At 42.5% G+C, this 13,790-nt stretch overlaps 1 protein-coding gene across 2 annotated transcripts in view; it reads left to right on the top strand.

The window, feature by feature from the left end:
• ETV6 (ETS variant transcription factor 6) overlaps positions 1–13,790 on the top strand; it is a 219,778-nt gene that overhangs the window by 171,336 nt on the left and 34,652 nt on the right. For both annotated transcript variants that reach the window (XM_004435375.3, XM_087442736.1), the window contains exon 4: positions 11,367–11,501. In XM_004435375.3, the coding sequence (XP_004435432.1) occupies positions 11,367–11,501 (135 nt within the window). The remainder of the gene's footprint in view (positions 1–11,366; positions 11,502–13,790) is intronic.

Raw genomic sequence — 13,790 nt, 5'->3', positions numbered from 1 at the left:
AGGGTTCCAGAGAAACTATTCATGTGAGGCAAACAGAGGAAAGCACAGTGATGTGTTTTGACTTGATTTGACTTAGACCTTGGGCAAGCATTCCTCCCCAAGTCTTTGTAAATTCCCCCCTCATCGTGTCTTGGGTGCTCCTTTTTATTGCTGATTTATTTTTCTCTCCGGTGACCTCTCAACTTCATTATGAAACTAGGTTCTCTCTGCTAAAAGCTGCAAGTAAGGATATGCAAAAGGCTGTCAGTAGTTCCTTGCCACTTTGTCAAGTCTGTGCCAGGCTGGGCCACGTGGAAAACTGGACAGGGTACTGCTGTCCAGTTAGAGAGACAGGACTGCATTGACCCTAAAGGCAAAAGGAAGCTGGAGAAGGGAGAGAGCGGAGTAGGATGGGTCTCAGGGAAGAAGGAATGGAGTTGGTCTGGAACATGAAGGATGGGTGGAATTGAGTAGGTGGAGAAGAGAAGGAGAACATTCTGGTAATTGGAGCAGCATTGGCCTAGTATATTTGGGTGACAGTGAGAGAGCCCACCTGTTGAATGGAAGAGGCAGGAGGCTGGAAGGCCAGCTAAGGCTGCTGCACTAATCCAGACATGAGATGCTGTGGACCACAGTTAGGTGGGGGCAGTAGAAATTCATTCCATGAGTATTCCCTGAGCATCAACATGCCAGAGCTACAGAAGTATGGGCCAAGAGATTTGAGGGATAGGAGCGGCAATTTCTAGCTGGATTGTCAAACAAAGCTCAAGGGTCTGGTAATGGAGCCGCACTTTGAAAGCTTTGAAAGTGAGCAAGAGGGAGGTAAGGAAAGGTGTCAGGAGGAGGTGTAGGCCAGTTTGTGTGGAGGAGGAGTTCAGAGATAAGGCCACACAGCCTAGGTCCTCCCTTTGAAACACTATTTATCGTCACTCACCACCCCTCCCACACTTGTCTAATTGCCTCTTCATATTTCAAGTTCTGCTCCTTCCTCCAAGAAAGCTTTCCCTGACTCCCATCCCTACTTCCCTGATTCTGCCCTGCCTTCCTTTCCTCCACCTCTCCCTGCCGCAGTCTGGATTAGGTGCTGTTCCTCTTGTATCCCAGAGCATTCCCTAATTCTTTCATGGCCCCTGACATACACACACTATGTTATATGTGATTGTTTTCTGTTCCGCATCCCTCTCCTAGAGTAGGGAGTTCACTGTGGGCAGGGGTTGTGTCCTGTTAAGCTGCCATGTCTCCAGCATCGAGCACAGTGCATGGCATCCAGTTAGCACTCGATAAATATTGATTGAATTATGACCCAACTTCTTAACCTAGGCTTGACTTCTTAAGAAGTTTGGATTTTATTTTGCAGGTAATGGGAAACCACTGAAAGGTTTTGATCAGGAGAATGATATGATTGGAGCTTTCCCTTTGGAACAGACATTTGCCATCAGTGTGTAAGGTGGACTCGTTGGGTCACTAAAAGCAGGAAAGCTAGTTAGAATGCTATTGCTACAGTCTTAACGGGAGACATTGAAGTCCAGAGCTGGATCAATGAGACCAAAATAATAATACTTCAGGCACAGAGTGGTTAGCTAAAATGGGGAGCTGATTTGGAAGTAGTGGTAAGAGTTCATTTTGGCCAAGCAATGCCAGGACATCCAGGAAGACATGTCCTGTTCTGCAGTTGGAAATTTGAGGCAAGAGCCAGGCCAGAGCTGGAAATAATATGAGCATCATCCCCGTTACGTTGAGCTGGGAATATAGATAAATTTATACTGTAGGTAATTTAATTAAGGCATCAACTAAAAAGCCATGGACAGAATTTCAAGGTGATACCTGCCCTTATCTACAAGAAAACATCACAAAACAAAGGAGTATTGTCAGAGTGTTTGAAAGACAGAACTAAGAAGGAGTTGAGAAGACCCTTCTCATGAAGCAGCCACGCAGCAAGGTAATACAGGCGTGATAGACCTGCTTGCGTTCTCCTTAGGCAGAGACAAGGTATACATAGAAAATCTTTCCTATCTCTCAGATGTAACAGTTGCCACCGCTTCTTCTGACATGGGCTTTCTGCTTAGCATTCGGTGTGGTTGATTTCCTGAGGCCGGGTCCTACACGTGGCCCTTCCGCAGATCACATCACTTCATTTGCCCTTATTTTCCTCATCCATAAAATGGGCTTTTCACCATTTGGCTCCTAAGCTCCCTTCAATTCTTAAGAGTTCAGCCCAACTTCAACCACTGAAACAGTGTTCAGCTTCTAGTAAGCAGTAACCTCCTACCCTACACACAGTAAATAAATACTTTGATCTCCTTCAACCTATATCCCTTGTAAAACTTACACTTCACCCAATTTTTTCCTGTCTTTCCTTGAATCTTTTTTGCTGCCTAAGAAGAATTAGCAGCAGCGTCTCACCAGTCCTGGGGCTGATGGAATATAACAAACATAGCTGGTTGCCCCGTCACTATGAATGCGTGTTTATAGCTTCCTCCGGCCTCGTTTCCTGCCTGGCCTCATCCAGAGTTATGCTCTCTGTACGTGGAAATAACGTTCCTTAACACAACTCATCTTGGATGCAGAGAAGAGAGAACAGAACTCGATGAATTATACTTACCTGAAGTATTAATATACCTTAGGTCCAAATACAGCAGCCTCTCTGAACTCCACATTCTTCAACCAATTTAACAAACTACCCTTATTTTGTCCACTTCCAGGACAAGGGTCCTCCATTTTCAACCACTAGAATGAAGCAAGGAACATTCAGAATGTGCTTTAAATAACTATAACATCTCCAAACAGAAGATTTCAAGGCTAAAGATAAATGGGATATTTTCTTTGAAATATTCTTCCAATCAGAGGATACAACAAGATGACAAATTTATAGCATTTGCAAAGCTAAAGAATAAATATAGAGGAATCTCAATTTTAGAAAACCTCACCCAGACAGGATAATTTTACCTAGTCCTTGAGCACTAGATAGTTACCACGTTAAATGGTCTGGGATGATTTAAATTCAAAGGAGTATTTGATTACTTGACCACTTTGAGACTCTGAGAAAACACATTAATAGGAAGGAATAGACAAGTTAGCACTGATGTTAACTCTTAGACTTATCCATTGCAAGACATGCAGGTGGAATGGATTTTTGTAACCATTATTTATATGAACAATAAAAAAAAAACAGTTATTATCAATTTAATTCATGTTAGACTTTCTATCAATGCTAAAAAACAGAAAAAAGGAAAACAAACATATTTTTAAAGTTCCTTCAATTCAGCAATTTGGTATTGGGGATTTACTAAGTAAATCAGTCTTTTAGTATACCAGAGTGTGATGTTACAAATTATTTCTTTCCTTTCCAGCCCACCAGAATCTTTGCCTTTGGAAATAAGCTTTGCTTGTGCCCTTCAAATATAGTAAAATTCCCTTTCAAGATTAAGCTGAAAATACTGGTCTTTATCTTCCTACAGTTCCTTGGACCAATTTGCCTGTTAATTTCTATTACGCAATGTTAGATGGTTTGCTGGATTGAATGGCTGTGTCAACTGGCTGTTGTAGAATTGAGTTGCAGAGTCAGAGTATGGATCACAGAGGGAGACTGTAGCCCTGAAGTGTGGGAGTTGCAGCAGACATGACCCTGACTGAAGACACTCAGAGTTGGCCCTTTCTTCTCTTACTGTGGCCTTGAGCAAAGCAAACAAAAAATGTGTATCACACATCAGCGAAATGCTTAGATACGTCAATTACAGGAAACTTATTTAATTTCCTAGCACTTCACTTGTCCCGTTTGTGAAATGGTGGTGACAACTAATCCCTCTGCCATACAGAGGGGTATTATATCACGTAAAACGTACAGCGTGCCGTTTGATAAAGTACGTACTTTTATTTTCTCATGAGCTTATTCTTTTGTTTATCTTACCCTATGTTCTGTATCCAGCTAAAGGCAAATTGTCTTACTATATCTCTTTCTAACTGACTTATTCTTGTCTTAAATAGAATATTCGAATTTTCCCACAACCTGCTCCCTTTTTCTCAGGATCTCTGTGTCTAAGACATAGATATCAAGCTAAATTTCAAATATTTGTTCCTAAGTAAAAGACTAGTTTATTTTTATGGTCACAGAAGGCACTTCATATTAAATAAAAAGATTTGTAATTAAATCAGCCTACAAAAATGGATTGAATGGAATGCTTGGAAAATAAGATGGAGCCGAGTTAGAAAGCCAGGCAGTCCCATGACAGGACTGGGCCTATTATGGCCTCCAGTGGGATCCCCCTAGGCCTGTGACTGCATTGGTGTTTTCACTGTTGAATTCATGATGAAACTGAAGGGACTGAGACCCAGGACTTCATCCTGAACCTATCACAGGCAGAAAGGACCCAGCAGAGAGAATTTTCTGACAAATCTGTAAAGTATCCCTCCCACACCATGCATGCTTTCATTTTTTTGTTAAGAATTGGTCAGAAGGAAACTAAAATCTCTGAATAAAAACAGAAGAGAGAGAAAGAGAGAAGAGAACAGTTTGCAAATTTAAGAATGTGTTACTTCAGATAATCTTCATATGAGGCTATGTACGTAGTAAATCATCGCCTGAAAAATGCAAATTTTAACAATGTTAGGATTCTGCTTTAAACCTGCTGAACTCGAGAAGTTAAACATTGTGAACCTCGGGGGAGAGGCTCTGGGTAGCGTTGTAAATGACGCAATGCTTTGGCCCCAGCCTTCTGGAGAACAAGCAATGTAGACTTTAAAACTAACCATACCCTTTCACTGATAATACCATTTTAAGAAGATATTCCAAGGAAACAATCTAATGGGGGGAAAAAAAGATGCCATTAGCAATTCTATTTATAATTGTAAAAACTGGAAATGCCCAAGCACCCCCCCCCCCAATATGGGACTTGCTAGGCAAACTTAGAGGATGTAAGTATAAGGGAAGACACTGTAGCTTTATGTATGACTGTTTCTTGAGTCAGTTATTATTTCTGCAGTAGATTATACAGGGTCTTACACATCAGGTTTGGGGCTTTAAATGTTATTTTAAAGACAGGTAGAAGACTCTGAGATTTTAAGCAGATTGGCATGACAAGGTGCAGAGGTGAAAAGCAGATGTGGGAAGTCGGTTTGGCTGGTATCTAAGAACAGTGGTGGTAACTTGAACTAAGAAGAGGACGATTCTAGGAATATTTAGAAGGCAGAATCTGTAAGCCTTGGTGACTGATTAGATGTTGGATGAGAGGGAGAGGAGAGTTAAGAATGACTCCCATGTTTCTGGCCCAATCAACTGGGCGTTTACTGAACTAGGAAATACCGTGTGGATTGTAAAGACTTATATTAGACACGTTAAATGCGCGGTGCCTGTATGACGTGCAAGAGGAGGCGTCTAGGAGATAACTGGAGGTTCTGGAGTTGAGAAGAAATGCCTGGCTGGAGTAGATTTAGCATGGACAAGCTGATTGAAGCCCTGGGAGTAGATGATATTATCCAGGAAGAAAGACTAGTGAGAGTCCTGGGGAGCCTTACTATTGAAGGGTTGGAGAGGAAGAAAGAGCAGAGAGATGGAAAGAAAACCAGGAGAAGTAGGAATCTCAAAAGCCGTGGAATGTTATAAGGGGAAAGGGGTACTGATTATACTGGTGATGAAAGATGTTGAGAGGGCAGGCAAGTCCCCAAGTACTGACCATTGCCCTTTGGGTTTAACAACAGGGAGGTGACTCAGCAAAAGTAGTTTGGAGAAGGGTTGGAGTGGAGAGCAGGATGAAGGGCCCTGAGGAGTGGAAGGGGAGGGAAGTGGCCATAACAGGGTTGGACAGCTCCTTGAAGAAGTTTGGCTACCGTGGGAAGAGAGAAACACGAGCAGTACCTGGAGGGGAAGATGAAAACAAGGGTGTCGATGTGCGTGTCCAAGTGTGTGCGTGTGGGTGCGCGCATGTGCTTGCACTCGAGTATGTGTGTGTGTGTGTGTAGAAGACAGGAAAAACTTGAAACTGCTTAGATGCTGAAGGGAAGAAACACATAGAAAGAAGATGAAGATACAACTGTGAACAAGAGAGACAGAGAAACTGTGAACTAGAAATGTCTGTCCGTATAAATGATGTCAACTGGAAAAATAAATATTCCATACAGATGAATGTGACTTTATGAAACTTATGCATGTGCTTTAAATACAAAAGTATTGAAGCAAAGCAAATAGTTTCCAGATTTTTTGAGACACGTCTGTTCATAATTATCCTAATCACAAGGGGTACCGACTATTGAACGTGTATTATAGCAGACATGGGCTTGGTGCTTGTTCACATCATCTCACTTAATCCTCATAACAGCCCTGCCAAGTCTGTGGCAGTATCTTGTTTGACACAAAAGAATATTTAACTAAGACTTGAACTAAGGCTCAAAGAGAAAAAATAGTTTGCCTAAAGGGCATGCAGCTGACAAATAGAGGAACCAAGATTCAAACCTGGGAGTCCCTTGCTCAGAGCCCAAGCGCTTTCTTCTAAAAGTAAAGAAACTTGGGGCCGGCCCTGTGGCTTAGCGGCTGAGTGCGCACGCTCCGCTACTGGCGGCTCAGGTTTGGATCCCGGGCACGCACGGACGCACCGCTTGTCCAGCCATGCTGAGGCTGCGTCCCACATACAGCAACTAGAAGGATGTGCAACTGTGACATACAACTATCTACTGGGGCTTTGGGGAGAAAAAGGGAAAAAAAAAAAGGAGGATTGGCAATAGATGTTAGCTCAGGGCGGTCTTCCTCAGCAAAAAGAGGAGGACTGGCATGGATGTTAGCTCAGGGCTGATCTTCCTCACAAAACATACATACATACATACATACATAAAAAGTAAAGAAACTTAGATAAATGTAACCACCTAAAAAGCATCTCTTCTTGGTCTTCAGACACGAATAAAATTGATAGGGCAACTTGCTGCAGTTTTGTTCACTCTCTACTATCCGTTTGAAACAAATGGCAAATAAAATAATAGAATTTAGGATTCACAAAGTCGATGCATGGCTTTTCACGCCAAGATCACCAATACAAAATTGTATGTGTGTTTAGTTTGTGTGTTTGTGTGTGTGTGTATGTGTGCACACGCGTGTATGCGTGCAAGCAAGTGCTGCATGTGTCATGTGTATACATACCCCCAAGAGTTTATCTAGGTTTTATGGGGCCTGAAGCTTATAGTAGCAAGTAGCAAGTAGTTCTAGGGCTCCTCCCAAGGGCCTATCCAAGTGAAGAGCCCTGAAGCTCACTAGCTGCATGGCAAATACACTCTCCACATGCATGTGTGTAAATGAACTGTGTATGTTTGCATGAACATGTGTGGAGGAGCTAACAAAAGCTATTGTCCCTTAAACAGTAGCCTTTGTTCCATTCCTTAGTACGATAGAAACACCTTTTATGGTAGTACTAGTTATTTCTTTTCTGGGAAGACAGAAGATTTATCCAGAATCGAATGGGCCAAGAATTTTTTGAAGAGTGACTTCTGAATTCAAGCCAATGATCACTAGCTAAGTTAGATATGAAGTGCTATCTATGGCTCATGCTCTTTATTTTCAGCAGGCAAATAAATATAACTTATTTTTAAATATCTTCTTTATTCCAGAGATCTTTTTGTTAATATTACTTTTTAGACATGATCTCCTGCACGTATGAAGATTTCAAGAATGTACCAAGAGAACAAGCTGGGCGTTGGAGGAAATAGGAGATGAAAAAGGATAGGAGCCCATGTTTATTTATTTAGAAAACTGTTGTAGAGAGGACGCATGTTCTGTGTTGCCCCAAAAGCCAAAACTAGGAACCAAGGTACATGAGATTTCAGGGAAGTCAGATTCCAACTCAACAAAAGAACTTTCTACCAACTAGAGCTGTCCAAAAATGGTTTGCTTATATTGTGGCCGGCTGCCCATCCCTGGAAGTACTCAGCCAAAACTACTTCTTGGCAGGGGAAGGGGAGGCAGGGGACTTTTACTGAACACAAGTTTGAGTTGATCTAAGAAACCTCTAGAATCCTTTCTAGGTCTAAGATCCAAGCTATTATTGGGCACACATTATGACTGCCAATCATACACACACAGGGCACACACAGTAAGTTGGTTTTTCCTCCATGGTAGAGATGCATCTGTGCTAAGCCAGCCACATTCCCCGACCGAGCCCCTGGTTGCTGAGGAAACATGTCTATGAATGGACTGATCTGACTATGGACATATTCCACAGCCTTAGAATTAAGGTTTTTCATGGCCTAGAACCTGGGGCCTTGATCCCATGCTCTCACCCATTAGTCAGCTGTCACAGGTGGCACTTATGAATGCTATCTTATTAGTTCTGATCATAGGCTTAGGGTTTAGGTGAGAAACTCGCAGAGTTCTGCTTGATCCGCCCCTCCTCCTGCTTTCTCCTGTGCACTCAGAGAGGAACCTTCTCGGCCTGGCTCCCTTTGCCAGCTTTGGGTTGAGAGGCTGAAGAGAGCCAGCCCAGAAGGCCTGGGACAGTATGGAACAGAGTACAGGTCAGCCCTGCTGTGGACATAGCCCACCAAGCCAGGGTGAGGTGTCCTGAGAGGCCAAGGATAGGTGAATGACTTCAGTTAACCTTTGCCCTTTCTGAAGGGGGAACATAACAATGACCATGACCCAGACACTTCTCCTTTGTTCTCCATGTGAGACCTCCTTAGGGGTCTACAGGTCTTTCCTAAAACACTTTAATAATATCAATAACAATAATGGTGGTGGTGATAGTGGCAGTCACAGCAACAAGTAGTGTTGGGTGAGTTTTTACTGTTTGCCAGACGCCGCGATGAACTCGTTACACAAATTACCTCATCGAATCCTCACACTAGTCTGACTCCAGAGTGTAGACCCTTCCCCCTTCCACTTTATTGCCTCGTGTCTCTATGTACACAGAGAAATGGAAACTCAGAAAAGAAAGTGACCTGCGCTCTCTGCAGCCCAGTCTTTAGCCACCACATGGTGGAGCTTCTCCAGTCCCAGGAGTGACCTAAGAGGAGGGGCCAGGGTGTAACACATGCACCAGACCTGGTCTAGGTGCTTCGCCGACGTTCCCCTCATTTAATCCTCACAGCAAACTTCTGAGGTAAATGTTTGCATTTCACAGAGAAGTCCGGGGACTTGCTCAGGGTTTCCTGGTGCAGAGGAGCTAGTGCTCCAGCGGGGCAGCCTGGGCCCTCCCCGCCACAGCAGCCTGCCTCTACATGAACAAAGTTGAACACCCTCACAGACACTAAATTTATATTTCCTGGCCTCCCCTTCCAAAATGGATACACTAATTACTGACCATTTTTTTGGTAATAGTAATCATCAGGAACACATTTTTCAATGTTTTCATTTTCTCTTCTGCTTACTACCGAAATAAAGCATTGCTCAAACGCACAGGATAAAACCCAGCGAGTGTGAGGCCATGTAAATTAAGAAAAGTTCAGGAAGACATTACACTAAACCAAAAGAAACAAAGTGTTGATTAGGGACTTATTTTTGTAAGCGATTAAAATATGAGTCATTAAAATAGGACTGTATTTCAGGCTCTATACATCGTCATCAGAGACAGCATTACCATGGCTACTAGGTTTGGATTAGATCAGCTCCAAAGCCTTCCCAGCTCTGAAAATGCAATCTCTGCCTTAAACAGCATTTTTAAAAGTCTAGTTCAGAACACCTCTGCGTCTTCTTGCCCATTTCATTAAAAGGAAATACCCAAGTGACGTGGTGTCTTCAGTCCTTTAAAGTCTTTTGCTTTATTTAATCATAATAGTACAGTCATGCATCACTTAACGACGGGGATACGTTCTGAAAAATGCATCACTGGGCGATTTCGTTGTTGTATGAACGTCATAGAGTGTACTTACACAAACCTAGATGGTGTAGCCCACTACACACCTAGACTGTATGGTACTAATCTTATGGGACCACCATCGTATATGTGGTACATCATTGATGGAAATGTCGTTATGCGGCACATGACCATAAATAGTGGCAGTAAGTTATGTTAATAACGACCAAAATTTAAAGGAAGAAGAAGGAACAAAGTCAGAGCAAAGACACAAGGACACGTCAGGAATCAGTTAGAATAGAATACTGTGGAACTTTATATAGTACAAATGGAAAAGGAGGAGAGGTTTGCAGAAAGAAAGAAATTAATATGGAGCGTTTCTCAGGTTCAGGCTGAGTTTAAAAGAAAAAAAAATAATTTAACAGTGGCCCAAAATATGCAGTTAAATTAAGTTGTTAATTAAAGTATCTATTAAAAATGGCTAAAATTAGAGACAGAAGGGCATTGTTTGGTATACTTGTTGACTGCCTGTCTGTATGTGGAAGGGTGTGGGGGGACAGTCAGAAGCCTGTGGTATTTTAAAGATTAATCAGCCACCCCTAAAGGGTTTGGAGGCATCCACCTGCATTTTTGAACTTGGATCTAAGCCAAAGGGGTGGAACAAGATCATGACAGGTTTTTTTGCTAATTAACTACTCAGTGGACACTTCAAGTACGAAATATATCAGAACAGAGGGCCCCAGCTCAGACCAGCCCCTGCCATCCTCTGCAAAGGGCTGACATCTAAAGATGATTTTCTGGAGACTGTAGAACCTTGGAGCAATGCCTGTGTGTATTTTTAAAGGAGGGAAGCATCCCAGAATGTGCCAGTTCCTTATAGGATATCTTCAATAGTTAGCACCTCTGACCAGACTTGTGAACAAATATGACCAAATTTGTTCTCTTCCTGCCTGGGAGTGGGGTGGGTTAGAAACGCATGTTGTTTTCTGTTGGGACGATTTCTATGAAGAATCTGTGAGTTGTCATTGGAACATTAAAACTTCATACTTAGTGACTTCAAAATTCTTCTTTGAATAATCTGGAATGCAAGCAAAGGTAGATGTGAAAAGGATATTTTTCACAAAAATAATAGCAATAAATTGGGACAATTTAAATTTCCAATAAAGTTTGGTACATCTTTATGACGGGCTATTATTATGCAGCTACTGGAGCAGTTCAGTAATGTGGAGGGAAAAAGAGAGACACTAAACTCTTATAAGCCTGGTTCTAATTATATAACAATAGATAGTATTAACTGTCTATTATTAGGGCTTTTCACTCTTAGTGGTAGTATTATAGGTGATTTTTGTTTTCTTTCTGGCTTTCTGCATTTTTTTAACTTTTTTATATATTACTTCCGTAATCAAAAAAGTTCAATTAAAAAAAATCACATGGCTATGACCTTCTGAGTTTCAAGTGGCACATCCTGTCCCCTGTAAGCTCGGTGAGGGTAGGAGGCGTGCCTGTCTTGTTCACCATTGTGTCCTTAGGACACTGCCAGGTGTTGAGTCGAAGCTGTCAGTGAATTGTTGTTAAATAAAATAGTCCATTTCTCCATTTCTCTTTCTTTTTTCTCTCTAGGCGATGTCCTCTATGAACTCCTTCAGCATATTCTGAAGCAGAGGAAACCTCGGATTCTTTTTTCACCATTCTTCCACCCCGGAAACTCTATACACACACAGCCGGAAGTCATACTTCATCAGAACCACGAAGAAGGTACTAGAGGAGCCTTCTCTTTCCTTGCCTGAGGCTTAGACAAATCCAAGAGGTTTAATTGTTAATTTGATAAGTTGTTCCTATTCATGTGGTTCATTTTTTCATTCAACAAACATTTATTGAGTGCTTACTATGTATAAGACCCTGGGGGAAATGCCAAGATGAATAAGATATACCCTTGTTTCTCAGCAACTCACAATCTAGGTGAAGAAATGAGATAGATATACACATAAGTATCAAAACATAACTAGAATAGGAGGCACCATAAAGAGGCAGTGGAAGGGGAAATTACATCCAGGTACAAGCATCAGGGTCAGCTTCATGAAGGAGATGGCTCTGGAGGATTCCTTGATGGTCCAGCAGGATTCTGATAAGCAGGGATGAAGTGGAGAACACGCTGGGTAGAGAGAATGACATAGTATGGAGTGAGTTCTTGAGCTAGAGAGCAGTCAGATGACTTGGGTTGTAGAGCTTATCTTTTTTTTTCCCCCAACCTTTTGTAATGAAAAATTCCAAACATACCCCAAATAGAATAAACTAAATACACCCCTGTGAGCCATCGCCCTGCTTCAACAACGACCAACATTTTGCCTTTGCAGAGCTAATCTAAGGAGGTTAGATTGGAACCAGAATGTGGAGGACTTTGATGGATGAAAGTAATGAGGAGTCGTTGAAGGTTGTTAAGCAAATGGTAATAAAAGCTGGAGAAAGGGAAAAAGACCCAAACCAAACCTGATGAACTCTGTGATGGACCAGGGGTTTCCTCTTCACGCACCGAAGGCAGCTTCTTACAGTGCACTCAGTGTAAGTGCATATTTCAGATGTCCCGGAGGTTGCTCCTCTCGTGTGAGTCACAGTACTCATGAAATCATTAGCAGAAAACAGAACAAAAGACCAGGATTGAATTGTGGCCCTGGAGGGAGTTCCATAGCAGGTGTTTGGGCACAGAAATAGGGTATAAAAGTCTTACTTTGAGCACTATTCCATTGAACAGTGATGCATCGAGCCTCTGAGGAGCCTCGTGTCCAAGTCTTCCTGCCCGATTGGTTAGACAACAGACGTGGGGACACAAGTAATACTTTTAAACTTGTACTTTTTCTTAGGACCAGCTTACTAAGGGGCCTAAAACACTGGTCCCTTGGAGTATGTCCTTAAATTGATTGATCATCCCCAAGAGGAGGGCAAATATTTTTGTTGTTGGAAAATTAAAAAATGAGAAGTTATTTGTTTTCTTAATTAACACTTCACGAGAGAGCCTGACTCCAGGTGCCCCCGCCGTCTCTTCCTTGTGCCAAGTGTTTCACAGCAGGTCCCCTCGCTTCTGTGAGGGAGGATAAACGAGAGCGTTTCTTGCATGCTCCCTGCCTGTTTCTCTCATCCTTTCTTCCTCTGGCTTCACCTTTGCTAAATTTAGCAGCTGTCTCCCACCCTCAATTCGGTTTCTTAGCTCTGTCTGCCACATACATTTCCGGCTTGCTTAATAGCCAACAGCTACTCCAGAGAAGAGGCGGTGGGTTTACTGAAGCTTTGACATTAAGGCAAAAGTCATATTACCTAGCCTGCCTCTTCAGATACAAAGGGTGTGTGATGAGGTGTTTTTTCTCACTCTCTTTTTCTCATTATTTAAAAAAAAAAAAAAAAAAAGAAGAAAATTCCTTTTTTTCTTCCCAGATGTGATTGGAGGTTTTGGTCTCACCTCATCACAAATCCTTCCTCTTTTCCCCTTGGCCTGATGTGACTCATAAGTAGGTGTGTTTGTTGTGGTTCTCATTTGCAGGAGCTAATAATAGAGAAAGCTGGCTTACTCTCAGAGCTACTATCAAACCAAGTAAATACAGATGTGCCACCCCACACGCCATAATGAGCTGTGCTCTCAAGTGTTAAGGTGGTGGCGGTGGTGGTGAGCTCAGGAGGTAAAAGAATGGAGCTAATGAGGCCAAGGTCAAGGGCTCCATTGCCCTGTGGACCAGTTAGCTCTGCTTCAGACCCAGCTCTTAAAAGTAGTGTATTTTCAGAGAACAGAGAGAAAAAATGTGTCAGCCAGGAAATGAGATCTGAGAGTATGCGCCCTGCTCCTTCGCCCGTTCAGACGTGGTGCATGCTATCCAATGAGCAGGTGGACGCACAAGAAGGGAAAGTGCGAGTCTTCATCAAGTGGTATCAGATGAGAAGAGCTGTGCAAGGCACACAGGTGATATGAAGAGGCTGCCTGCCCCCGGGCTTCCAGATATATGGGTGCCATGGGTGACAAAGGGACCAACTAGAGAGGTGAATGGACCAGTACAAGCT

This window comes from Ceratotherium simum, chromosome 17 (genome assembly GCF_057802395.1).
Source record: "Ceratotherium simum simum isolate JZ-2026a chromosome 17, ASM5780239v1, whole genome shotgun sequence".
In the NCBI taxonomy this organism is placed as follows: Eukaryota; Metazoa; Chordata; class Mammalia; order Perissodactyla; family Rhinocerotidae; genus Ceratotherium; species Ceratotherium simum.
Note: the sequence above shows the minus strand (reverse complement) of the source record. Positions and strands in the feature narration are given on the sequence as shown.